We start from the raw sequence: 25,833 nt of genomic DNA, 5'->3' as shown, positions 1-25,833 counted from the left end.
AATAAAAATTCATACCAGTTTTGTTAGCCCCCCCCCCCCCACCGGTCGAAAAAGCTGATTCTCAATGATCCAATACAAAATTGGAATAGGGTCTTTGACTTGTAGGGAAAGTAAAAAAGTGTTCCCCACTCTTTTCTTTTACTTTAATATCTACTTGTTGTATTTTATCACTTATAAACTATGAATTTATAAAATTTTGCATACTTGTTCTATTTATACAACAATAACTGTATTATTTACGTATTATAAGTTCATTATTGGTTTCCGATCCAATAAAAGCATGTTGTTCAATTTTATGTTCTTTTTTGCATCATAAACTCATTTTATTTTAGCTTAACTTGAAAAATGTTAATATTGCTTTTTTGAATGTTTTATCAGATAAAGCATCAGCTAAAAAATAGATTCTTTATATCATAGGATAAACAGATGACAGATATAAAAATTTTACTCTTCCAAAAAGGATAGTATCCATTCATACTCGTCATCCAATGACCAATAGGGTAGTAAACCAAAAGAAAACGCTAACACTAACACTAACCATATAAACAAGGATGTTCACATACATAAGCAGCGAAGCTCATAAATGCAATTAAACAAATTACGAATTTAATAACCCAATTTCTTATTTTAGATTTTAAAAGAAAAAGTAAAAAAAAATTTAGGGGGGGGCGAATTTTTTTTTTTTTTTGGGGGGGGTATCCCCCCCCTTATTTTTGATTTTAGTTAAAAAAAATATAAAAAAAATAAAAATTTCGGGGGGGGGGGATTTTTCATTTTTTGGGGGGGTTGGGGGTGTCCCACCCTCCAAGAAAATATATATTAACCTTCCCGGGACCTATGAGAAGCTACCCTGTTAAGGAGAACCCGATTGGTTCAGCGGTTACTGGGATCATTTGGTAAAAAATAAAAGGCAGACAAACACATATCCTGTTACTTTATTTTAAGTATTGTTCACTGTATCAAGGTTTACTTTTTCATTTATTTTGTTGTTGCGCTACCTTGGTGAAAAGATCCTCATTACAGTATTAGTGAATCAGAGTGCCAGAGACAATGGGCTGTTTTTTACAATAGTAACAAAAGTTTCTTGATATTTTATTTCTTGCCTTTGGGAACTTTATTGAATTATGATTGATTGGTTCATTAAGTTGATTGTTTAAAAGTTCCAACCACTGATTTTAATTAACAAAAGGTTGATTTTATGTAACATCATTAATTGGGAATGTACAACAATTTATTGGCCATTGTCTTATCCTTTAGATCCTTGATAGTGAATAGTGTTCAGTCCCATGCCAAATTGTAGCTTTCATCATACCAATATTAACCATAAAAAGCTTCACAGTTTTTTTCTTCTCGTGAGATGAACAATTTCTCAGGGATAAAAGGAAAGATGTAGAAATCTACAGGGATAAGACAATGCCCGAATAAATTGATGAGAATTCTTAATGATAATATATAAAATAACCCCTTCTGTATGGTTGGAACGTTTGGACACTCAACTTAATGAACTCTCCAATCACAATACAATTAAAATCACAAAAGTTGTTGAACAAACAAATTAGAAAGCGTTATTATAAAACGTTAAGGACCATTGTAAAAACAGCTCAATGTCCCCTCCCCCCTTGTTAGGATGACATAACATTGATCTACAAATTTTATCGAGCAGCAATGGGAAGATGGCGGATACATTGATATGCACCCCTTTTTCATCCAAATATTTTTAATGTAGAATCTTTATATTGTATCAAAGCAATAGAAAAAAATTTTAAAAAATACATGATCTGCATAGTCAAAGTTTTATGTGTTGAACTATGCCTTTAGGAGCGTATTTATTTTTGGGTAAAGTTGGGTAGTAAAATAAATAATGTTGCATCATTCTTCCACAAAAAAAAACCAGAAACCTTTTTATTAAAAAAGGGAAATCCTTTTATTCTTGATCAGTTTCTCCAAATAATTCGGCTGGCGACAAAAAGAATCAATTGTAAATAAAACAAAATATATGAAAAGGAAATTTTGCAATATATTATTTATTACAAGTATATTATTGGCAGGCTTACATTTGTTCTTTTTGCTCTCTGAAAAAAATGCGAGATTCATTATTTTTGTGATTTTCATGAACAAATTTAAAAGGAAGTTAAATTTATCCTCTAAAATTTTAATATTTGCAAGGCATTTTTTGGATTCCTTTTGTGTCTTTTAAATGAATTTTTTTTGCACAAAAAAATAACGTTTATTATATTTGAAATTCGAACAGTAAGCTGTTCTTTAACTTAATAAAATTGTATTTTCTAAATAAACAAAAAATCATTTCTTTCTATATCATGAAACTTCGGATATCTATAATACAAAGTAGTACTTAATATTTTGATAAATGTCCCTTTTAGAGCCTTGTTGAATTTCAGTAGTTTATGTGGACTATATGGCATCTAATAAAAATGGGCTTAGTAAACCTAAATGTTGATTCAATACTACTATATTTACGAAATAAACATTTTGACATGGTTTTCTGCTTTTGCAAGATTTCGCCCTTGTTTCATAAAGATAATCAGTCTTTAAAAATCAATTTAAAAAGAAATTTTCTGGATATTTTACTGAGAACAATTGTATAATGGTGCACTGTAAAACCATAGAAAAATTTATATGGAATAGAAATGAAGTTTTAAATATATCCCATTATATAAAGGACTAAAGTTTTTTGTCTGAAGATTTCAACCACTAAACCGATTGAGTTCTTCATTTTAGGGAAGCCTCACATGGGTGTTACATGGTTTAAAGGATTATTTTCCTCATACCCCTTCCCCTAGATGCTAGAAGCACAGCTAGTCTAGTTTTTAGGGGGGGATCTCACTAACTACCTAACCGATTAAGTTCTCCATTTTATAAAAGCTTTACTTATTAGTAGATCCTGTTATGGTTTTTGATAATGCTTTTTTAAAATTTGATTGTGGTGATTTTAGCATATTATTAAGCCACCTTCTTGCTCTTCGTATAAAAAAAAACCTGGATTCTTTGGACACAGCTGCTAGTTCTTACTAAAATGATCAATATTTTTGATTATTACAATATATTATGGCTGTCACAATCAAATCATAATCTGCCATTTTCATAACAAATATTTTAAATAAAGTCATGACGGGCTGAATCATTAGCTACTTCACTTTTAAGCTACCGCAGTAATACTTATATCATTATTTGGATTTTCATGTACTCTAATTAAGTAAAACTCGACGCGGGCTAATATAACATTAATCCCCATCCTCTCCTCGCTTACTACAAGACTAAAGATCTGACCAACAAATGAGTTTGATTTTAGGAACCTGTCATAATATCTATGTATATTCTATATCCATTACACAAGTTAATTGCAAATTCTAAACCCTTTCACATTTCGCTAAACAAAAGAAACTGGAATGCGTCTGTATTAAACACGAGACTCTGTAATTGCGATACAAAAAATGTAAATAATGTATTATCTAAAACATGATTTTTAGCGCCAAATTAAAAGTACGTAAGGGATGGCTCGTTTATTAATTCAGAAATATTATTTTTTTTTTATCATTGTTAGTTCAAAAAATGTTACATGATAGTGCAATTGTTTGCTAACTAAATAACTAAATTTTGCAAAAAACAGAAATGTATTACTTTAAAAGAGCTTTAGAATTAAATGAGCTTAAATTGAGACGATACTGGCTATAATACAAAAGTGTTCTTACAGATGGTAAATGAATATATTAACAAAGCTTTCAAATGAAGTATGTACAAAAAGTCGCTTATATACCAAAGGCATACACTTTAAACTCAAGCAAAATGTATAATATCAAAAACTTGGACGTACATACGTACATTTACAGCAGAACCATAAGTAGAGTAGCTGCGCTATAGAACAACATACATACATAACTGTTGCTTTCCTATCAAGAGCAAATTATTTGAGCATGTAAAATGAACATGCAAAAAACAATAAAGCTTTTTTAGAGTAGCTACGCTACTGAACAACATACATACCTGAAGGTTGCTTTCATATCAAGAGCATAGGATTTGAGCACAATCACGGAAATGACATTGACAACTATTCCCAGAACTGCCAACCCAAACACAACTAAAATATAAAACAGGGTAAGTTTTAATGAAACTTGCATTTTGTTTTAAAACAAGAATGATAACATCCACAAGCAGGGGATTTTGACTTACATACTGATCAAAGTGAGTTATTAAACAGATACAAGGGTTATCTTCACAAATGATCAACAGTCTATCTTAATAACAGCCGAGAAATTTAAGACAGACTGACGAACTGACACACAAAGTGATATATAGATTTTTAACTTCAGTTAAAATTTTAAGACTGACCGACTGTGATATCAGAGGGTTGGTTCATGCTTAATTAAAAAAAAGTATATATGTATAAAGTAACACTAAGCAGTCAAAAGCAATTTTTTTAGAAAGAAAAATAATGAACAGTTCCTTCAGATACTTCGGTACAGACACACACACAGAAAGACATCCCGCTACTTTTTTGTGGATTGTTGGATTGTTTTTGCTGCTCATATAAAAATGCAGAGAGAGAGAGAAGAGAGAGAGAGAGAGAGAGAGAGGAGACAATGGGCTGTTTATTACACTGGTCCCCAAAGTTTTATGATAACGTTTTCTTATTCGTTGGCTTAACAAATTTGGGGACTCTAGTTCAGTTTGATTAGTTGATTTATTAAGTTGAGTGTTCACTAGTATCAACCACTAATTTTGTAATCCCTAATAAAAATGAGTGTATGCAAGTTGAAAAAATACACCAATAATTATTTTTTAATGTCTAGCTAAAAAGTATAAAACAAAAATTTCTATGAGCAATTATTATTTCTTAGAAGATACTTTATTTGTAATTATAGTAGGTGTCAAAAACATATTACATAATGTACAGGTACATTATTACAGATACACAAGTATGAATGTACTATATACGTTTGTTGATTCATATGGTAGGAGGTCTTAAAATCTTTTTTTTTATGACTTATTGCCAAATGTCAAAGTTATTGATTTATTGACAATGCCAAAAAAATATTGATTTACTCAGAGTTTTTCTCATATCCAAAATAAATGTTGTCACTTTGACCGTAGCAAAGCACTTAATGATTTATGGATTATATATAGATACTAGAAATGCCTGGATGTACCATCCAGGTTTAGATAAATTAGTGAAAATTATTGTTTCCTTCTGTTATAATACATTATTGATATTGCTTTTAATAGCTATTCTTTCATAGCGTAGTGGTATGATATGAGAGAATAGGGTACTAAGAACAGTGGTTCAATTCTTGTTGTTAGAGTAAACATTTTTTATTTCCTTTAAAAAAAATTGAATTTTTTATTAAATAAATAAATTAAAACTAAAACTAATTTTGAAAAGTCACTTAAAATCTTTAAAAAAGCAATTTAAAAAAAATTTCGCCAAGCCTCGAACCGACTTCCTTGGCCCTAAATATTCTTAAGAATATTTCTTTTTATGACATTGTAAACATTATCGGTAATTAATAAAATAAAACTAATTTTGAAGTCACTTAATATCTTTAAAAAGGTAATTAAAAAAAAATTATCGCCAAGCCACGAACCGACTTCCATGGCCCTAAATATTTTAAAGAATACTTTATAGTAATTGTTTAAATTAACAATAATTTTAAACTTACCTCTTTAGCTCAGTGGATAAGTTTTATTGTTAATATTTAAAAAAAAAAAAAAATATATTCTTCTATTGTCTATCCCCAACTAATAGCTGTATTCATCCATTGCCTTATCCTTGACTATTAACCCTTTACTTTTATTGTCTTAACCCTGAATATTAACTCTTTTCTTCCATTGTCTTATCCCCGTCTTTTAACTTTTTTCTTTCATTGCCTTATTCCTAAAAATTAAACTTTTTCTTCCATTGTCTTATCTCTAACTGTATACCATATTCTTCCATTATTATCTTCTCCCCAACGACTTTTTCTGACATAAAAATCAGCTTCTAATAAAATTAGACAAATTGAAAGCCAATGATTTTCAAACCTGTCTCATTTCAACATTAAATCTCTCTTTATTTCTCTCTCTCTCTGTTTTTCTGTATGTCTCTCTCTCTCTTGTGCGTTCGATCTCTCTCTCTTTCTCTCTTTCTTTCGTGCGTTCACTCTCTCTCTTATCTCTCTCTCTCTTCAAATCAAACTACAAATATTAATCATTTGTTAAAGATTAAATGTCCCTCTCTCTATCATCCCTTTTCTTCCATCTCTTTATTGATTTCATTATTTTATTTAAAAACATATTTATAATTTTGCCTCACTTTCTTTAAAATATTAGGTATGGGATCCTAATATTTTTTTAAAATTATTTATTTAGAATAGGGAACATGTTATGAAACTATAAATGTTGTGTTCCTATAAGATATTATAATCACGCAACCTCCAAATTGCTAAATGTAAAATCACGCAACCCCCTTGCTTTTTTCCCCTTCAAGGATGATATCTATATTTTTTAGTGTACGAAGCATTCAAAATTAAATAGTTGGATTATAAGTTTATAATATAATGTCTCATCCCTCCCGGATAAAACTTTTAATTATTTTTTTTTCAAAACACAAATATATAACAATTACAGTATTGTAAAAGATTCCTTCTATAGTTGCATTAGCTGTGTGGTTGTGAGGGCTAAGGCGTCTAGCTTATGTAACAAAAAAACCCCGTTTATAAATATCCTATTTATATTAAATACACATACAATAGTCATGTATTATTTTATTTACATTTTAAAACAGGTTTTAAAAGTAAGTACTTATAAGAATTACATACTTACGCAATTTAACACCCTTAATTTATTATTTGCGTATCCAAATCTCAGAACTTTATTTTTTTATTTAATACATGTTCTTCTGCGTATTAATATATATTGGATATCGAATCACAACCGCATGGTTTACTTGAACTGAACAGAATATGTCATTTACTAAACAACTGTTATAATGTATAAAGTAATTTATATGATAAAGCCCCTATCTATATATAAACTCTTATGTTTAAAACTATAGTTCATTGTGCCGCTGTGGTCTTGGGGTAAAATTTTATGTAACTTATCTAAGAATTCCAGTTCAAATCTCGGCATGTAACTTAAACGATTGTAGCTATCGTATCCATATAATAAAGTAGCAGGATGTTTGTTTGGCTCTCTGTTTGTTTGTTTGTACCAAAGAATCTCACTAATCACTGAAACGATATAGTTCTCCTTTAGCTTATCATAGTTCATGGGAAGGTTTGTAACTATTTTGGGAGAGGGTTCAACCACTCTCCTAAGAGAAAATTAAAACCATTCCTTGAGCCCGTGCCTTCATCATTTTGTGTCTAATTCAACTGTCTTTGATCTTATAATTGTACATTTCTATATCCGCGAAAAGCTGTTTATAATACGATGCACACCTCCATACTCAACGGATGTATATTTTTCTCATTTTTGTTTAAGAGCCTTAATTTTTTTGCAAAAATTTCTTTTTTTTAGTCTTGTGGTTAGAGGCCGCGTTCTAAAATTATCACGCGATTGGCTAGATTTATTCAATGTTTTATTTACTTTCTTTTGGTTTTACAATATAAAATACGCTCTATATTCTTTCATCGTATTATAAACCGCTTTCTACGAATATAGAAATGTACAATGTAAAGTAACAGGATATTTGTCTGTGTGTTTGTATGTTTGGAGGGAAGATAAGATAAATATCTCAGAAAGTACTTTACATATCTTATTGACATGTTTAATAATCAATTTAAAATTAATATAATAATTTTTACAAAGACGACATTAAATAGGTATAATTTTTAAACATGTTGATTGTTGAATTAACACCCCAATATGTGTAATTTCTTGCAGCGTCAAATTTTTAAAAATTAACCCGCTTACGCTAAAATATAATAGTTTAGATAGATGACCGTGATGAAAACATGTGAAATTTTAAAGTATACTATAAGACATAAATTTTTGTATACATTGTCTAATTTTAAACATTATGATTGGCGTCCTCCATAGCTCAGTGGGAAAGTGTTGGTGTCTGGTTATAATAATCGAGCGTTCAATTCCCGGCTATGATATGTTTTTTTTTCAGTTCATTTCCTTGTCTACCTTGGATGCGAGTTCAAGACTTAAGAAAAACAAATTTTAAAAAATAGCTTTTTGATATTTTAAGTGACTGTTAATACAATGTAAATGTAAATATATTAACCCTGGTAAATTAGAAAATTAATTCTGAACCTTCTCCATACTAAAATAAGACTTTAGCCATACGAAATCCATATGTACAGATGATTCTATCCTTTGGAAAAGGTTCAGAAAATAGGGTAACTCTAAGTAAATTAGTTGTATTAAGAAATAGATTCCCTTTTGGCCAATAATTAGACAGATTTGTCTAAAATACATTTTAGCAGCATTAATTCCATATGTAGATCAAATTTCAAAAATCTGTAAAAATAATTAATTAACTATATGTGTCAGTTTAAGGAGGGGATGGGGGAAAGAGATGGGGTGAGGGAAGGGGTTTTGAGAAGGAAAGTAAGGACACAGGGAGGGAGGGGGGTATTCAGGGAAAGGTAGGGGGAGCAATTAGATGACGGGTAATAAAAATCTGAAATAGAAATGACGCAAATGACGCAAATTCTGACGCAAATTCTGACGTTTATCTAAAAATGCAACATATAATAATAGCTATTAAAACAATTTTCAAGCATAACTTTTATCTTATTAGGATAACAATTAAATAAGAAAAATATTTTTACCATATGAAATTCGTGATCAAACACCTAATTGAAAAAAAATGCATGACATAGCTTTTATTTTAAGAAAGAGTGGGGCAACGGACGCCCCCAAGAAGCCTCTAGGTGTTCTTAAGGTGGGAGGGGGATAAGTCAACCGCCCTTCTACTTTTTAATTTGAGTTTTAATAAGAAATATTCAGAAAAAAAATTTGGGGGTGTGATTTTAAATTGGGAGGGTGGAGATACGCTCTCCCAAAATAGTTAAAAACCTTCCCTGTACCTTAAAAAAAGCTTAATTGCAAAGGAAAACCAAACAGATGTCATTTTTTTACAATTTTATAAAATAAAACATTGGCGCACTTGTATAAACACCTTATAGCTAACAAGTTTTGGAATAGGCAATCCAGAACTATCCAGTTCAAAGGGAATGGAGAAAGAGAGGGGGTGAATCTATCCGAAAATAGTTATGATCGAGATCTTCCTTCATCGAGCAATTAGGATTAGGGTTAGGTGGGGGGATTGTAGGGATGTAAATTAGGGTTTGATAGAAAGGGGATGGATGAGAGAGAGTGAGAGAGCAAAAAAAAAGGGGGGGGGGGCATTTTTGGAGGTAAAAGGGTGTGACAAGAAAGGGGTTAAGAAAGGTCAAATTTTAAATGATAATGTTGGGGATAGTGGAAGATGGCGATCATAACTATTCTCAGATATCTTCAAACTAGTTTACCCCCTCTCTTCCCCCTCTCTTTTTTTCCTTCCCCTTTCAAACCTATAATTCTGGTGTTCATACAAATGCGCCAATTTTTGTTTTATAAAATTTTTTTGAAAATAACATCTGTTTGGTTTTCCTTTGCAATTAAGCTTTTTTTTAGGTACAGGGAAGGTTTTTAACTATTTTGGGAGAGCGTATCTCCACCCTCCCAATTTAAAATCCCCCACAAAATTTTTTTTCTGAATATTTCTTATTAAAACTCAAATTAAAAAGTAGAAGGGCGGTTGACTTATCCCCCTCCCACCTTAAGAACACTTAGAGGCTTCTTGGGGGCGTTCGTTGCCCCTAGTCTTTCTTAAAATAAGAGCTATGTCTTGCATTTTTTTTCAATTAGGTGTTTGATCACGAATTTCATATGGTAAAAATATTTTTCTTATTTAATTGTTATCCTAAAAAGATAAAAGTTATGCTTGAAAATTGTTTTAATAGCTATTATTATATGTTGCATTTTTATATAAACGTGAGAGTTGTGATCACAATTGGCGTAACATTTGTACTCTTTGGCGTCAATGCGTATTTTCAGATATCCATTACTCGCTATCAATGTTGGGGGATTGAATATTGGGTGGGATGGATATTCTAAGAATCATAAAAGGGAAAGAAATGGATTTTTTGAGGAATATAACAGAAGGGAAAATAAATGATTGGGGAAGGTATAAGATAGGATAAATGGGGAAGGCAAAATACAATATTTCAGTGCATCGCCCCTAGTTTACACAAATTGCTTAAAACCTTGATATAAATTATTAAAATTCTTTCCACACAAAAAACACTATAAATATAACTTTCTACCTACTGAACAGAAAAAAATTTCTATCTATTAAGAAGAAAAACAAAAAGACAAATTTTAAGAACTTTATTTGTTATATATAATGTACAAAAGTATATAATTATAATTATCTTTTCAAATAAAGATTAATCATTTATTGTGTCTTTTCACAAGCCTTGAAAAAAATCGTTTCACATTTTTGCAACAGTCTTTTTAGGGAACCATTTTCACATTTAGGCGACTTGGCTGCATTAAGTTATTACATGTGATGGGTTTCACGTATTCTGTAATTCATAAGAAAAAGGTGGCCCGGTAACTTCTTTAACTGATATTGCAGCTTTTTATGATGGCATCTGGTTTTAATGAGCACTCCTACTTTTAAGCCATAAAGCAGACAATCAATCCTGAAAGAGAATAATCTGTTATTTGCAATATTTTTTTAAAATCTGACACTATATATTAAAGAACTGTAAAATTAAAATTAAAGAACTATTAAATATATATAAATAAGGATGATAATATCCAAAAAAGGCTTAAAGGTAAAAATTAGTAAATGAAAATGGAAGAAATTAGGTGAATACAGACAGACAGATGAACATAGCATGTAGTTATGCTTAAAGGTTATGAGGCATCACTAGCTAAAAAAAAGCATTCAAAATAAAATGGAAAATATGATTTATAGGAAAAAACAGACATTTTAAGATATAAAGTAGCATAGCAGCTAATAAAAGTAATATATAAATGATAATTACATAAGAGAAGTTATGTTATTACCTGAAAATATTTGTTCGTTTCTTGAATAAGTATGTCTGACTTGTATGAAATTATGTTACAACTGGTTCCATTGGAATTCAGTCCACACGGGATTCAACCCACGGAATTCAGCCCAGCGGGATTCAACCCAACGGTATTCAGCCCACACGGGATTCAACCCACGGGATTCAGCCCACACGGAATTCAGCCCACATGGGACTCAACCCACGGAATTCAGTCCATACGGGACTCAACCCACGGAATTCAGTCCATATGGGACTCAACCCACGGAATTCAGTCCATACGGGACTCAACCCACGGAATTCAGTCCATACGGGACTCAACCCACGGAATTCAGTCCACACGGGATTCAACCCATTATATCTAAAATTACCAGTTTGCAAAAATATTTTTAGAAATTTAAAAAAAAAGTTTTAAGTTTATGTAAATTTTTTTTACTGTAGAAATTATTTTATAAAATATGCTTTATAAAAAAATTTGAGAAAAAAAAAATTATTTTCTAAAAATTTGTTCCTTAAATTTGAAAAAAAAAATATTTGTTTTTAAAACTGAGAATTCAGTCCACACAAAATTCAACCCAAATATATATGAAATTCTCAGTTTTAAAAACAAATAATTTTTATTTTCAAATTTGAGAAACAAATTTTTAGAAAATAATTCTTTTTTCTCAAATTTTTTATAAAGCATATTTTATAAAATAATTTCTAAAAATAAAAAAAAATTTACATAAACTTTTTAAAAAAAAATTCTAAAAATTTTGTTCTCAAATTTAAAAAAAAAATATTTTTTTTTCAAACTGGTAATTTTACATATATAATGGGTTGAATCCCGTGTGGACTGAATTCCGTGGGTTGAGTCCCATATGGACTGAATTCCGTGGGTTGAGTCCCATATGGACTGAATTCCGTGGGTTGAGTCCCGTATGGACTGAATTCCGTGGGTTGAGTCCCGTATGGACTGAATACCATGGGTTGAATCCCGTGTGGGCTGAATACCGTGGGTTGAATCCCGTGTGGGCTGAATACTGTTGGGTTGAATCCCGCTGGGCTGAATTCCGTGGGTTGAATCCCGTGTGGGCTGAATTCCAATGGAACCGTTACAACTAATGTATAGGTCCTAACCATGGTTACCCAATTTTTCCAATGCTATATCTAATATTATCCTGTAATATAAAGTAGTGTTTTTTTGTCTGAAGCTATAGATCTCGGAAACGCCTAATTGGTGTACTTTTCAGGAAAGCCTAATACATGTTTGGGGAATGGTTTCAGACTATTTTTTTTTACTGTACCCGCCTTCCCTAGGAGACTAGGGGTCAGGCAAATAGTAAATCTACATATATACATATTTTGTTAAGAAGCTAAATTTAAATTAATACTCTATTTATAATTATATATATTTGTTACAAGAATTATTTTTTTTTCGGAGTAGTTGTAAAAAAATATGGAAACCATGTTATGTATAAGGTGAATTGTGATGAACTGAAAATAGTTGCCGAATGTGTACGCAGTTTCCTGGGTGTTTCCTCATCCTAGCTCAATATTTACTACTAGCTACAAATCTTCAAACTTCCCTTAAAAAAATCAAAATTTGAATGTGTAAACGATTTATACATTATACATTATAAATTTGAATTTTTTAAATTTTGATTTTTTTTTGAAGTTTGAAGCTTTTTTAGCTAGTAGTAAATATTGAGCTAGGATGAGGAAACACTCAGGAAACTGCGTACACATTCGGCAACTATTTTCAGTTGACCTGAATTGTTGGTAGGTCAATATGATATATATTTTTGGAACATAGGTTTGGGGTGGGATGGGGGGGGGGTAATAATAATAAACGGAAGCATATGTATTTCAATAATAGTTCCTTTGATGAAGCAAAGTTCAATTAATTTAAATATTATTAGATACCCTTATGCTGGAAGGTTCAATCATTAATCTCTATTATATTTTTTTCCTTTCTACATCTAGAGTATGTCTAATTACAAATACATTTATCTTGTTATCTTTCATTTCATAAATGCTTAAATCAGCCAAACACTTTTAAATAAATTTACCCTTACTTATCAAAGCCTTGAGATATGTAGATATATTTAAAGTAGAATCAAGAAAAAATATTTTTTTGTTGTTTTGCACAAACAAAGCTTTTCCCTAATGTTTCACATTACTATGTCCCCCTTATATATATCATATATCAAGTTAAACTTCTTTCCACTTAAAGGCTTGGAAATAAAACTTTCCCCAAACAAATTATGAATTTATCTGTATTATCGCCATACCTAAATTTGATGTAATTTTTAATTTGATTATCTGCCAAATAAAATAACCCTGCTAGAAAATTTAAAATCAAACATAAGGATGATAGTTATCCAAACAATGTTACCAAGTATTATCGCAAAATAACAATATGTAACAAAGAAAATGGCAAAAAATTATTTTAATTTGTCTAAAATCTGGATAAAAATCCATATCTTAGCCATACTAATTCAGTATTTCCGAAGGTGAACTACCAGGATAACTTTTACCAAATATTACTTATTATATCAGAGAGTGAAAATGATATTTAGTGTTTGGGTAGTTTCGAACTGACAACCTTCCGACTTGAATCGTTTCAAAACTGAATCCTCATCTCTACCCCTGAGCTAAGAAGACCATTATGAAAACATGTGAAATTTTAAAGTATACTATAAGACATAAATTTTTGTATACTTTGTCTAATTTTGAGCATAAAAATTGATGCCCTTTATAGCTCAGTGGGCAAAGTACTGGCTAATGCTTAGAATGATCAAGCGTTCTTATCCTGGCTGAGATCTATTTTTTTTCAGTTCATTTCCTTGTCTACCTTGGATGCGAGTTCAAGACTTACGATAACAAATTAAAAAAAATAGCTTTTTGATATTTTAAGTGCTTGTTAATACAATGTAAATATGTAAACTTTTACCAAATATTACTTATTATATCAGAGAGTGAAAATGATATTTAGTGTTTGGGTAGTTTCGAACTGACAACCTTCCGACTTGAATCGATGCAAAACTGTAACCTCATCTCTACCCCTGAGCTAAGATGACCAATTTAAATCTAAGTGAAATTTTAAAGTATAATATAAGACATAAATTTTTGTCTACATTGTCTAATTTTGCACATGGTAATTGGTCTCCTCCATAGCTCAGTATATAGAATGTTGGTTTCCTTATCCATAGATCATGGGTTCGAAGCTGTCCGAGAGGGCCGTGGATTTTGTTGTTGTTGAAAATTGGGAGTTTCTGTATAGTAAAAGTTGTCGCAAATATAGGTATTAAATAAAATATACGTATATATTATGACAGGGGAAAAATTGTCGTCCATTTAGATTTCTAATATGGAAATCATTTATTGTTCGGTTCGTTTATCCAGTAGGACAGGAGGGAATGAGGTAAAGTGGGTGGTTGGGGGGTATCGTTATTTAGCCCGCTACGAGTTTTACTTTATTAGAGAACATGAAAATCTGGTGTAACATCCAAGTAATAATATATCCATTGATAGAATAATGTATTTGATACATCAATAACTTTGTTACTATCTCTAATTATTAATATCATTAGATACATTTCATAATTAGTTCTGATTACTTCATTAGTCCAAATATGTTAAATATATGTTTCTTTTAACATTTGAAAGATTACATATTTTTATTACTGTATTATAAAAGGGGGGGGGGGGTTCGTAATGACATCTATTCGTAAACCGTGAGCAAAATGGTCTAAATATTTAGCTAGACCCTTCAAACTTGGTATATAAGCCTAGTCCTATACGTATTACATCTAAATGGCAAAAAAATCAAAAAAAAATTATTTTAAGGTTAGGTTAGGTAAGAAAAACCCTGCGGAAATGGGATTTTTAGGCTTTTTTTGGTCTATTTTGATGTAGAAACTTACCTTAAATTGTTTTTTCTTAGGGTTTTGACTTAAATACACTGTGTCTATTCATATGGACGTTATTTAAGATGATTCAGCAAGTCTTGGACCGACCCCAGGGGGCTAGGTGGGTGGCCCACAGGGGTTAAGTGCATTTTTCCCAATATATATTTTGTGATACATCAAATTATAGGTTTTTTAGGTCAAGAAACTCAAATTTGGAGCTAAAATAAGCATTAGACTAATCTGGTGGCCAGCAGGGGTTAAGTGCATTTTTTCCAATATATATCTTGTTATATATCAAAATATAGGTTTTTTAGGTCAAGAAACTCAAATTCTCAGCAAAAATTAGCATTAGACTAATCTGAAGCTAACCCCCCCGGGCTAGGTTGGTTTTCTGCAGGGCTTAAGAGCATTTACCTAACCTAACCAAGAAACTTACTTATATTTTTACAGGTTTTTCTTGAATAAACTGTGTCTATTAATGAGGACTTTATTTAAGATGATCCAGCAAGTTGGGGACTGACCCCAGCGGGCTAGGTGGGTGGCCCACAGGGGTGTAGTGCATTTTTTCTAAAGTATGTGTTGCCATACATCAAATTATACCTAGGTTTTTTAGGTCAAATATCAAAATTGTTATATATCAAAATATAGGTTATTAAGGTCAAGCAACTCAAATTCAGAGCTAAAATTGGCACAAGACTTACCTGAAGCTACCCCCCGCGGGCTAGGTAGATTTTCCGCAGGGCTTATGTGCATTTTACCTAACCTAACCTAGAAACTTACTTATTCTTTTGGTTTTTTCCTTGAATAAACTGTGTCTATTAATGAGGACATTATTTTAGATAATCCAGCAAGTTGGGGACCGACCCCAGTGGGCTAGGTGGGTGGCCCACAGGGGTGTAGTGCATTTTTTCTAAAGTATGTGTTGCCATACATCAAATTATACCTAGGTTTTTTAGGTCAAGAAACTTAAATTTTTTTATCTCAAATCGTCAGAATCTGAAACATCTTATTTTAGCTTCTTGACCTAACTAAAACTGTAGTTTGATGCAGTAAATACTTTTGAAAAATTTTAATTAACCCCCTGCGGTCCTTTCTTCTAGCCTCCTTGAGTCAGCCTCCTGTATGAAGAATCTTTTAAATGATGGCTTTAGGAATGAACACTGTTTATTTAAGTAAAACCTAGCCTGCCTGGGTCAGTCCCTGACTTGCTGGATCATCTTAAATAATGTTCTCATGAATAGACACAGTTTATTTAATTAAAAAACCTTTAAAAAAGTAAGATTCTAGGTTAGGTTAGGTAAAATGCATTTAAGCCTTGCAGGTAACCCCCCTAGCCCGCAGGGGCTAGCTTCAGATTAGTCTGATTCTATTATTAGCTCTAAAATTGAATTTCTGGACCTAAAAAACCTATAATTTTATGTATGACAACACATACTTTTTAAAAATGCACTTAACCCCTGCGGGCCACCTACTTAGCCTGCTGAGGTCGGTCCCCGACTTGCTTGATCATCTTAAATAATGTTCTCATAAATAGACACAGTTTATTCCAGAAAAAAACCCTAAAAAAAACAAGTAAGGTTCTAGGTTAGGTTAGGTAAAATGCACTTAAGACTTGCAGGCAACCCACCTAGCCCTCTGGGGCTAGCTTTAGATTAGTCTGATGCTTTTATTAGCTGTAAAGACCTAAAAAACCTATAATTTGATGTATGACAACACATACTTTTTTTAAAAAATGCATTTAACCCCTGCGGGCCACCGACCTAGCCCGCTGGGGCTAGCTTCAGATTAATCTTATGCTAATTCTAGTTCTGAATTTGAGTTACTGACCTAAAAAACTTATAATTTGATGTATCACAACATATATATTGGGGAAAATGCACTAAACCCCTGTGGGCCACCCACCTAGCCCGCTGGGGTCAGTCCCCGACTTGCTAGATCATTATAAATAAAGTCCTCATTAATAGACACAGTTTATTCAAGAAAAAAACCTGTAAAAATATAAGTAAGTTTCTAGGTTAGGTTAGGTAAATGCTCTTAAGCCCTGCAGAAAACCAACCTAGCCCGGGGGGCAGGGTTTCGGATCCGCATTGATTGTATGCGGAGCTGGATCCGGATCCTCAAAATTTGGTCAGTGCGGATCCGGATCCGGATCCTACCATATCTGGTTCCAGATCCTTGACAATAAAAATAAAATCACTAAATTTTCAAAAAAATTTTATTCTTTAATTCGAAGTCAAAAATACTTTTAATTTTCAAGTCTGAACCTAAACCTTAAAGATTGGCTCTCATCAAGAGAATGTCTGAGATTTTATATAAATTTAGGTAGATTTTTCCATTTTCTCCGCATTTTTTTGAGTCCAAGGATCCTTGGACTCAAAAATATGCAGATCCGGATCCGAAACCCTGCCGGGGGGGTTAGCTTCAGGTTAGTTTAATGCTAATTTTTGCTGAGAATTTGAGTTTCTTGACCTACAAAACCTATATTTTGATATATAACAAGATATATTGGAAAAAATGCCCTTAACCCCTGCGGGCCACCAACCTAGCCCGCTGGGGCTAGCTCCAGATTAGTCTTTTGCTTATTTTAGCTCTGAATTTGAGTTCCTTGACCTAAAAAACCTATAATTTGATGTATCACAACACATATATTGGGAAAAATGCACTTAACCACTGCGGGCCACCCACCTAGCCCCCTGGGGTCGGTCCAAGACTTGCTGAATCATCTTAAATAACGTCCATATGAATAGACACATTGTATTTAAGTTAAAACCCTACGAAAAAACAATTTAAGGTAAGTTTCCACATCAAAATAGACCAAAAAAAGCCTAAAAACCCCATTTCCGCAGGGTTTTTCTTACCTAACCTAACCTTAAAATAAAATTTTTTGGATTTTTTTGTCATTTAGATGTAATACGTATAGGACTAGGCTTATATACCAAGTTTGAAGGGTCTAGCTAAATATTTAGACCATTTTGCTCACGGTTTACGAATAGATGTCATTACGAACCCCCCCCTTTGCAAAATAAATATTAAAGCAAAAATACAAGTTAATTTAGTTAAAATCTCGAAGATAAAGAAATCACTTTCAATATTGAATCAGTATTACGAGACATAATTTAAATGTTAATATTAGTTTTAAATAACCTCGTAATTTCTGTTTCTAGAAAGCTTTACATTACTTTTTATTGTATCAATCAATCATCCCTTTATTTACGAGAACAGAGGTGGATTCTTAAAAAAATTTGCCCAACTAATCGCTTAGTGGGGCAAAATAGTTTTGTGAAAAATCCACCAAAATCACATTAAAAATTTACAAAAATTAAACAAAATCATAGAAGGGTTATTAACATAAGATCTTATTAAATTTTTGTAGATTTTTATGTGATTTTAGAGGATTTATCACGAAAACAATTTTGCCTTACTAAGCGATTAGTGGGAATTTTTTTAAAGAATCTACCTCAGTACGCACTAGTAAAATGTAGGTTTTTTAGCCATAAAGAGGAATACTCTGGAAATTCGACCTGTTATCATTTATTTATACCTAAATAGAGACCCCCACGTCTTTATTTAAATCATAAGTGCATAGCCAAATTTTTTTCATATTTTTATATTTTATACCTAATAAAACCCTCTATTTTCCAAAAATCTAACATCATTTCAACAAGTTTTATTCATTTATTTTATATGAAGTTCTTTTAAATCCACAATAATATTTGTTTTTTGTGTAGAAATACATTTAATTAACTAAGATGGCATTCAAAATTAAAAATAAATTTCAAAGTATATAAAGATTTCAAAAAAATTATTATAGCAATTCAGATTCTCATACTTGAATGGGTCACTAGGACGAACGAACATTAACACTTAGAGAATAATTATAATATATGTAAATATTTTAAATGTCAAAACAAAATTGAGGTAAATTTGTTCAAAAACTGAGTACGGACATTCTGGTAACGATTATACAGTTGCTATGTGTTCTAAATAAATACTGAACTACTAAAGGAATCACCATGCAAGGTTTGAAATCAATAAGACAATTCTAACATGCCTAAGTTAACAGGGAAAAAACTATATGGATGGGCGAACGGACCGTCACTATTTTTAGAACAGTTTTGCTTTTAATAGACACATCACTTTGAATTTATAATTCATAATTACAAATATGTTTTGTAAACATGTTTTACAAGTATTACAAAGACCTGTTAGTTCCTTCATTTGCACAAGGTTTTCAAGAACAAACACTGTTTCATTTTTCTCTTAATCTTGGCAATTCTTGCCTTTTCTTTCACAAGCAAAACAAATTGTTTTAGAGCTTTTAAATGATCTATTGCAAAATATGGTGTTTGTTATTTATGAAATGATCACACTAAGCATGAATTTTATTACTAAAACGCTTCCCGGATTTTTCATATTTTAACTTGCGGATTTTTTTTATGAATTTGTAGGTTAAAAACACATTTTTACAGCTTTTTTTCAAGAAAAAACACACTCAAGTTCAAATGCAATTTATTCTTTAGGCTATGCACTTATGATTTAGATAAAGACGTGGAGCTCTCTATATAGGTATAAATAAATGATTCTGTTCTGACTAAAAAACCTATATTTTAGTAGTGTACGGTAACTAATTACATTATAACATGTCATAATTAATTTTCCTAATACCATAACAGTATCCTAGGCCTCAACAAAAATTATGAAAAAAATATCGAAAATGACGTATGAATATCTCAGTACATCTACTTATTTTCATAATGAATGCTTTTGTCCATTTTTTATAGGCTTTTCTTTAGAGAGAATTTTCACCTTTCTACAATATTTTAAAAATTATGATAAAGTTTTTTTTTTACTTTCTCCATTCAACAAAGCCATGATATTTTTCATGGAGTAATTTCAAATGTAATAATTATTAACCCCTCCACCTTATTTTAACTGTTAAAAATGATATTTCTAACCTCTGCGGGGAGTTCAGACCTTGCTGGGACTTTTTTTCACAACTTAAACTAACGGGACCTAGTTAGAATAAAAAAGGTGCGTTATTTGGTCAACTTTTGGTTGAATTAGGACGGTACTATCCTTTTAATTATTCTAAAAAATACATAAGAAAAAAATTAAAACAAAACTAAGTTTAAACTTGTTTTATACCTATATGTAGCTTAACTTTGGTATAGGCTTGTCAATGATTTAATTATGTTTATATATATATATGTATTTGCTCCTTTGTGCACTCAAAGAATTATTTCCTGTAATTATGTATCTATAATCATATTAATGGACATTCATTAACCAACACAAAAGATACAAGCTATGCATAATTTTTAGATAATAACCATTCTTAAAGTATATGAACAGAGTGTAGCAAGAATGTATAGATAACTCATAAATATAATAAGCATATGTAAATTTATCGGCTGCGTTATAAAATAGACAATTTTTTATGTGAAAATTTCCTATTTCAATTTAGCTTTTCATTTTTTAGGACCCTCAAAATCCACTTAATAACTTGTTTGTTTTGTTGCTTTACTTATAATGGTTGTTCTCAATTATTCCAATAAGAATATAAGGTAAGAATTTAGCTTAGTGATTGTATTATAATTCTCATTTTTTTTGGATAAACTGGTAAGATGTGTATTCGAAACAAAATAAAATTGATAGAATTTAGTTGTTATAAGATAAATTTTGATTTTTAAAAAAATTCCCACTGTGCTATTTATGAAAGTTGACACTGCGTCAAAAATAAGGCTGATAATCAATTTAAAAAGCCTGCATATTATTTTATTATTGTATCTGTAACCTTCATTGCAAGCACTTTGAAAACATGTAAATTGTATATGGATTTATTATTACTTGGACCTTTGGATCTTACACCAGATTATCATGTCATCTAATTAGGTGAAATTTTTAGCTGGCTAAAAAACAATTCCCTCCCTTTCTTTTAGTTGAACGAACTGACTAATAAGAGATGTCCATATCAGCAACCAAAATTGACGACAATATTTCCACTGCACCGTCATAATATCCACGTATATTCTATATATATATCCATTGTTACATAATAGAAATTCAATGTTTAAACCCATAAATACTTATAAAAATTACCGATTCTTTACAAAAGCAATGTTTTTTTTTATTTGCAGCATGCATAACATTAACCCTGAACGGTTTTTTTATCTCATTTTTTGTGTGTGAAAGATAAAGAGCCAAAACTGCGTGACTTTTTAAGTATGGATATGACACATAACTGCGAGTTGAAATATTTTGAATATCTCCATCCTGGCAGGCACAGGATGCCAACAAACCTGGCAGGGTCATCTAGGTAAAGCGCAAAAATATTTTTTTTACTTAAACAAAGCATTTTATTTTACCAAAATACTAAAATTTCCTCATAGTACATCCTTAAATGAAATACAGGTGTTTAAGTCAATATCAGGTTCCAGGTATGATCCTGCAGGTCCTGATCCTTCAGGTCTCCAGAAATATTTAAAAATCTCCTGTAGCCGCAATTTTTTACTTAGAGACATAATTTCTTAAACTTAAGCTTTTATTACATGTCTACATAACGTATTGAAATTTCATAAAGATCTGCTGCCGCTTTCCCTTCGATCGCCGACTGCGGCGGCTGGCAGCTGCTAAATACAGCTGCGGCCGCTGAAATTAATATTTTGATATTTTTAATATAAAATTTACATAAAGATAAACATTTTCTGCAAAAAAATTGTTCTTCAAAAATAAGAAAATTACAGCCATTTTAAATTTTTACGTAAAAAATGACCTAAAAACAAAGATTGTTAAATAAAAGGGTGAAGGAAACGAAAATTGACTTTGACTTACTTAAGGTCGGAAATTCATTATTAAATATGAGACTAAATTTTAGCCTTCTAGCTATAATAAGATTTGAGATAAAAGAGGGGGATGCATGGAACGCCACCATCCCCCCCTCCCCCGACCAATTAAGGTGCGGCAACGGGCCCGACTGTTAGGGGTTAATATGTAGACTGTGATTTTGTTTAATCCCCAAAATTTGCAGCTATCTATCTTGAATAGGAGTCAATCAAGTTTCCCCCATAACATTACAGACTGACGGACTGACAGACAAAGTGAATTATAGAGTAGCTTTGCTACTGAAAAACATGCTTTTTGATCTTCAACATGCATGACATCATTAACATAATTGTTGAAAGAATTATATGTAAAAACTCATACATTGATTATAATATGTCTAGTCTATAAATAGTTTCACGTTTTTTTACTGCACTTAGGATAGGTATAGACATTCTAGTAAGTAAACTCATAAGGAATCTTAAATTTTCTTAGCTTATTTCATAAAGTATTATTTTTTATTTAGTTAGCTTTTTAATAATACATTAACCCGGGCTAACAAAAATGATATTAATTTTATTATTTTTATCTTAATATTCGTGAAAAATTATCTATAATGCTCTAATTGATTTTTTCAGTATTGCTGAGAACAAGATCTAATCCAGAAGATATTATTCGGTTTTCAAGCCAAGCATAAAATTCATTTCTCATCTTATGTATAAATAATAAAATTTGTTTCTGTTATGCCATTTCTTAGTTAGAATCAATGTCTATCTTTATGCTTTTTTTTCTGGTATACCTAAAGTGTTCTGATTGATTGTAATTTGTTTAAAACTTGATAGACTCACATTACAAAATTGTATGTAAGGAATATTTCTTTCATCACAATAGCTCACACAGCAATTCTTTGACTAGAGCTGGATCTTTAAATCATTTCAATGGTGCGCCAAATCGAGGTACGCCGAATTTAAGCTAATCATAGCGCGGCATTTCGTAAAATGCTGTGCTCTCATTGGTAGCAAGTTGGCTCACCCCGATTTGGCGCACCATTGAAATGATTTAAAGATCCAGTTTAGGGTATGCCAGTTTAACATTATTCCTATATAACATTTAAAACATATTGATTTTTTATCTGTTGGACAACAATTTTTGTATGATATGATTATCTTATCCATCTGATTTTTGAAGTAATTATTCCTATGACAACAAGCTACAATGTTATAAGTAAAGCATCTCTATAATGAATACCTAAAAATGTGAGTATGTTCTTAACCTTAAGCAGTGTCATGTACTAAATCAATTTTGGGAAGGATTATAACTATATTGGGGTAGGGATTAAGGTTAGGCCGGATATCCGGTGTGGCCGGATATACGGCCGGTTATACGGCGAAATTTATAAAAAAAATATTTTTGCTACTTAAATTTCTGGTTATTTTGGCCGGTTATCCGGTAATTTGACCGGATATTTGGTGTTTTGCCGGATATCCGGCGGTGTCGGATATCCGGCCGCATACCACATATCCGGAATTTGAAATCAGCCGGATATCCGGTACCCGGCCAAAAAAGTATTTGGCCCAACCCTAGTAGGGATCTTCAACACGACCCCTCCAATTCGAACTAAATCCCCACCACTTCAAGTACCCCTAGACGTCTCTAGGGGAGAACCGTCAGGACTCAAGAAAGTAAAATATTGAACAATGCTAATGCCTAATATACTTGTAATGTACATATAAGTAATGTCTAGAATATAAATGTAATATGCAAGTAGATGATTCACATAAATGGTATTCTTTTCCTTAATGCTTTTATATCTCTAATAAATAATGTATCATTGAGGTAATGTTTCCATTAACATTTTTAAATGCACCAGCAAGTTTTAGCGATTCCAATGAAGATAAGGTTTTCAACGATTTTTTTCTCTCAAAGTTTTTAGTTTTCAATGTTTTTCTCTAATGTTAAAAAGAAAAAAAAACATTTTTTAATGTTCATTTCAATGTTTTAAATGTTTTGAGAAAAAAATCTAAAAAATTTAGCAAAAATCCTTCAATAAAAACATCCAATAATGTTAAGGCTAAAATCTAATCTTTCTAGTGCTTCGTTTAAAAATGAATATTGTTAAATAAACAGTTGGGAATGACTTCATTTCATTCATATGATCCACAATAATAGTCTAAACTAACAATAATGGTCTAAACTAACAATGTAATATTAAGTTACTGTAAGATAAATCTTCCTTCTAGACTAGCAAATATGACCTATATTATTCTGAGGTTTGAAGGCTTTGAAAATTATTCTCAAAATTGAACATAAAAAATTTAAACTGATAATATAAGTAAAAAACAGACAAAAAACTACTTGACAACAAGATTAAACTCATTCTGTTAGGAAAGCTATTTGTAATGCCCTTAAATAAATGACGTCATACAATACAAATAGCCAGTGATAGGCCAATACACAGACTAAATCACTAATGGCAGGCCAGTATACAATTTACTTGACCAATGGTATGCAAGTATGTCGTCATTTTTTATAGACTAAAGGTTATAAGACACACAACAAGGTTAGTATTTAAATTTTAAAATACATATAAGGTAAAATATTTTTGAGAGTTTTAGTGATAATGGTTATTTTCAACTATTAAAATTTAAGCTTTTTCTTAAAGTAAATTCTTTTCCATATTATTTTACATTTTTTTTTTTCAGAAAGCCTCTCCTTCCCCGAGGTTACTTAAGATGATTGATACTTTTTGCAAATTTTCTCTAGACAGTTTGCTCAAACAAAATCCTATATCTTAGTTTCAATAAAAGGTTCTAGCAAGGAAAAAAAGTACTCAGTGCAGCAATAACAATCTGTATATATATGTAAAAAGTGTTGTAATCTATTATTTTTAAAAGCGAAGCTTTTCTATAATTAGGGTCGGTCCATCCGTACGTCCGTCCGTCCGTCCGAGATAGATAGCTTTTATTCGTTAATTTAGGCATGTTAGAATTGTCCTATCGATTTCAAACTTTGCATGATGATTCCTGTAGTAGTTGGGTACGATTTAGAAAGCGTAGCAACTCTATAATCATTACCAGAATGTCCGTGCGTCCATTTTAAACATGTTTATTTTTTTACTTTTTTAACAACAAATTTTCAAGTGTTCTATTTATCCGTTTGATCTGATGTTTGGTATATTGATTCCTGGGACAACAAAGAACAATATTATAAGCGAAGCAACTCTATAATCAAGTCCAAAATGTAAGTATGTCCATAAGCATTATCCTATTTTTAAGCAGTTTTTCAACAAATTTACTTACAATTTTGATTCGACATTTATACATTTATGTTCCGATTTTCTAGTTCAGATACTATACAAGTGTTAATGTCCGTTTGTCCTACCGTTTCAGTGCTTCGCTTTTATGGATGTTGTCATCCTTGTTTGGATAAAATTTAATTATTTTATGTTTATAAGAAAATAATTTGTATGATTGTCTGTCAGGCAATGAAGTATAAATATAAGTACAATGTAAATCCCTAATGATATTATACAAAATTAACCCTAGAGATTATGATTATTGATGGAAAATTTTGGACACTTTTAGTTTGAATCAACAAATCAAGATTTATTCACAATAATTTCATGATTAATGATATAATATTAGTGAAATATTGTCTGTAATACGATGCTCTACATGTTTTTTCGGTATAGCTGAGAACCAGTTCTATTCCAGCGGATAATAATAATCTGTTTAGAAAATACTAAATATTTACCTATTCCTTCTATTAGAAACCGCAAGTTGTCAATCATACTTTATTTCTGAAATAAGAGTAAAAATTATATAAATCACTTGAATGATATATTCAGGGATGGGGAAATGACATTTAGACAACTCTATATCCCTTTGTTTCCTCCTTATAATTATAAGCAAAAAAAGTCAAAATTTGAAGAAGAAAAAAAGAAGGCTCGAATTTATTGTTCTTTTTTCCGTCTCTATCTCCATAGGCAAAAGAAAATCTGAAAATTCTAAGGATTTTAGTTTGTATATCCTCATAATAAAGAAACAGAATGT

The 25,833-nt window shown here is 31.1% G+C and overlaps 1 protein-coding gene and 1 long non-coding RNA gene across 2 annotated transcripts in view; both read right to left on the bottom strand.

Annotated features, from left to right (window-relative positions):
- Positions 1 to 25,582, bottom strand: part of LOC145328593 (FMRFamide receptor-like) — a 42,575-nt gene extending 16,993 nt beyond the window's left edge. The window contains exons 1-2 of the mRNA XM_080172336.1: positions 25,535 to 25,582; positions 4,003 to 4,096 (exon numbers count right to left, since the gene is read on the bottom strand). Of these exons, the coding sequence (XP_080028462.1) occupies positions 4,003 to 4,096; positions 25,535 to 25,571 (131 nt within the window). The 5' untranslated portion in view covers positions 25,572 to 25,582. The remainder of the gene's footprint in view (positions 1 to 4,002; positions 4,097 to 25,534) is intronic.
- Positions 10,366 to 11,127, bottom strand: LOC145327734 (uncharacterized). The gene is made up of 2 exons (XR_013882232.1): positions 11,068 to 11,127; positions 10,366 to 10,697 (listed from the first exon to the last, which is right to left on the bottom strand). It is a non-coding gene; the product is annotated as an uncharacterized LOC145327734 (long non-coding RNA).
- Positions 25,583 to 25,833: the final 251 nt, after the last annotated feature.

Source organism: Acartia tonsa, chromosome 9 (assembly GCF_053477335.1).
Source record: "Acartia tonsa isolate MP-2025a chromosome 9, ASM5347733v1, whole genome shotgun sequence".
In the NCBI taxonomy this organism is placed as follows: Eukaryota; Metazoa; Arthropoda; class Copepoda; order Calanoida; family Acartiidae; genus Acartia; species Acartia tonsa.
The sequence above is the reverse complement of the archived record's forward strand: the minus strand, read 5'-3'. Positions and strand labels throughout refer to the sequence as shown.